General features: G+C 43.7%; 1 protein-coding gene across 2 annotated transcripts in view; it reads left to right on the forward strand.

Moving 5' to 3' along the window:
- Positions 1-302: 302 nt before the first annotated feature.
- The window catches only part of SARC_09411, a gene marked incomplete at its 5' end in the record, with an annotated part of 8,052 nt that continues 6,223 nt past the window's right edge, over positions 303-2,131 (forward strand). For both annotated transcript variants that reach the window (XM_014296576.1, XM_014296577.1), the window contains 4 exons: positions 303-332; positions 454-577; positions 961-1,049; positions 1,514-1,727. In XM_014296576.1, coding sequence (XP_014152051.1) covers positions 303-332; positions 454-577; positions 961-1,049; positions 1,514-1,727 — 457 coding nt within the window. The remainder of the gene's footprint in view (positions 333-453; positions 578-960; positions 1,050-1,513; positions 1,728-2,131) is intronic.

Below are 2,131 nucleotides of genomic sequence, written 5' to 3' on the forward strand. Positions count from 1 at the left end.
TTTTAGGATTTTCTGGCTTACATATATATATATTTGTTTGATCTTCGTTCTATTTGGTTCAACGTATACTGATACTTACTTATCTATATCTGGTAGGGGCTGTCAACCGAATGTATGCATTGTTTGAAAAATGAGTTGTGGATTTTGAATGACAATACTATGCCAATTTAAGTATGGATCTAGTCGTAACTTGCGATCTGAGCGTCTCTCGCGGTCGTTTTCCAAATATATTGGAATTTGTCTATGTTGATTGGGCACTTGTATACATGTATGTTATCACTTTCTCGCTAAATTGCATATTGATGCAGAATCTGTTAGGGTTATATCCGATCGTATGTGCGACCCGATATTTCAGTTCATTTGGTGTCGCAGGCCCTAGCAGTCTCCGGAAATGTGTCAGAAAGATATCTCCAACTCACGGTACCTGCTCCTTTTTTTCCGATGTGTTCGTAGCCAAAAGACTTAAAGGAAGGCGACGAAGACGATTGCCATGGTGGTGCTCTTGAAGAGAGTCTGGACGAAAATGCGTTACTCCACGACAAGGATGAGTTGAACGATGATACTTTTGGTGACGATGGTAGGTTTCTCAAAGAATGCCGGTTAGCGTAATTTACATGTACCTCTGTAGGAATTCGCGTTTCAAAATAAGCTCTGATTTTCGATTATACTTGTGTATGCTGTCGGTTGTTCCCCTACCCCACCCCCTGCTCCAAGTTTGCTGCACGAGATTGCCTGCGCCTTGAATTCAGTATAGTGTCTGGTTGCATTTGGCACGGCGCTGTGTCTCACGTTTTGGACTCGGCTATAATGTTTAGAGAATAATGGCATGGCTCTTAATGCATACCCATGAACACGTCGCGAATTTGTTTATGCACGAAGACGTGCTGTACCACACAGGCTGTGGTACACATAAAAAGTTTATACTTTCTTGACTTGACCGGTGAACGTCCACACTATCAGATCCCGTCTCCAGTGCCACCGAGCAGATGGGTGGTCTGAATATGGAGCCAAGTCAAGCATTCGAGGGGCTACTTACACCCGGGGATATGGTGAGTTGTTTTAACATAATTCAGTATTTTATTGAGCGCATAGCTTGCAGGCTCCATTTTGGGCGTAAGTACCTGTAATTTTTATGTGGCTGTGAGTTGCTTCTCGCGAAGTGAAATATGTCTAGCTTTGTATGTCTGCCTCCTTTTGCCTACCATCGTTCATTGAAGTGAGAACGTCTATTTCTCGTTGGAAACACACAACTTGGAGTGCTGAAGTTTGACGTTTTTTGCGCAAAACATTACTAGAACCCACCCCTGTAACGAATCTTCCGATGTCTGTACCGTAGAAAACATAATATAAAAGGCCAATGTAGCTATTACTTTGCGAATGCTCAATTTTCGTACCGTAGCCTCCATACGCGACCGAAACATCTCCCCAAGCACTCGTTCCCGTCCTCGTCTCGCCTGCGATTGTCTAATACGCCTTCTCACACTCTCCACATCAATTTTGTGCGCCCACACAGCTGCGTCAAAGTGAGCAGTTATCCGGGGCTAACACGATGACGTATGGTTCAGGCGCCAGCCAAATGTCGCCTGTGTCATCACAGAGCAACAACAACAACAACCCATATCCAATGCAAACTCAGGGACAGCCAATGTACCCACCTGGGTACGGTGGCAATATACCCCTTCCACAGTCGGATGGGATGGCAGAACAACAACTTCTGGCCGACAATGGTGTGCAAATATATTCTTTCAACTGAATTGGGATGTGATTGTTATCAGGCTGTAATTGTGCTCACGTATGAGTGGAGAGCCGCATCTGTACAATAGCGAGGATAGCGCAAGCATATACGTGACAGGATTGACTTACGTTGTCGTGTGTATCTTGCGTGTTATGACGCACCCTGCTTTGTACGTTGTCGTGTGTATCTTGCGTGGTATGACGCACCTTGCTTTGTAGAATTGTATGTTTAGGAAACTCAAAGGTGTCTTTTCGCGTTCGCTTGACTCTACTTAACTTTATGTGAGTATGAATCCGAGAATGCGCTACATTTGCATACAGGTACAATATGCGTGTGCATAACAGGTGGTATATATATATATATATATATATGTATGTATGTATGTATGTATGTATG

The sequence above is a fragment of the Sphaeroforma arctica genome (assembly GCF_001186125.1).
Source record: "Sphaeroforma arctica JP610 unplaced genomic scaffold supercont1.953, whole genome shotgun sequence".
NCBI lineage: Eukaryota > Ichthyosporea > Ichthyophonida > Sphaeroforma > Sphaeroforma arctica.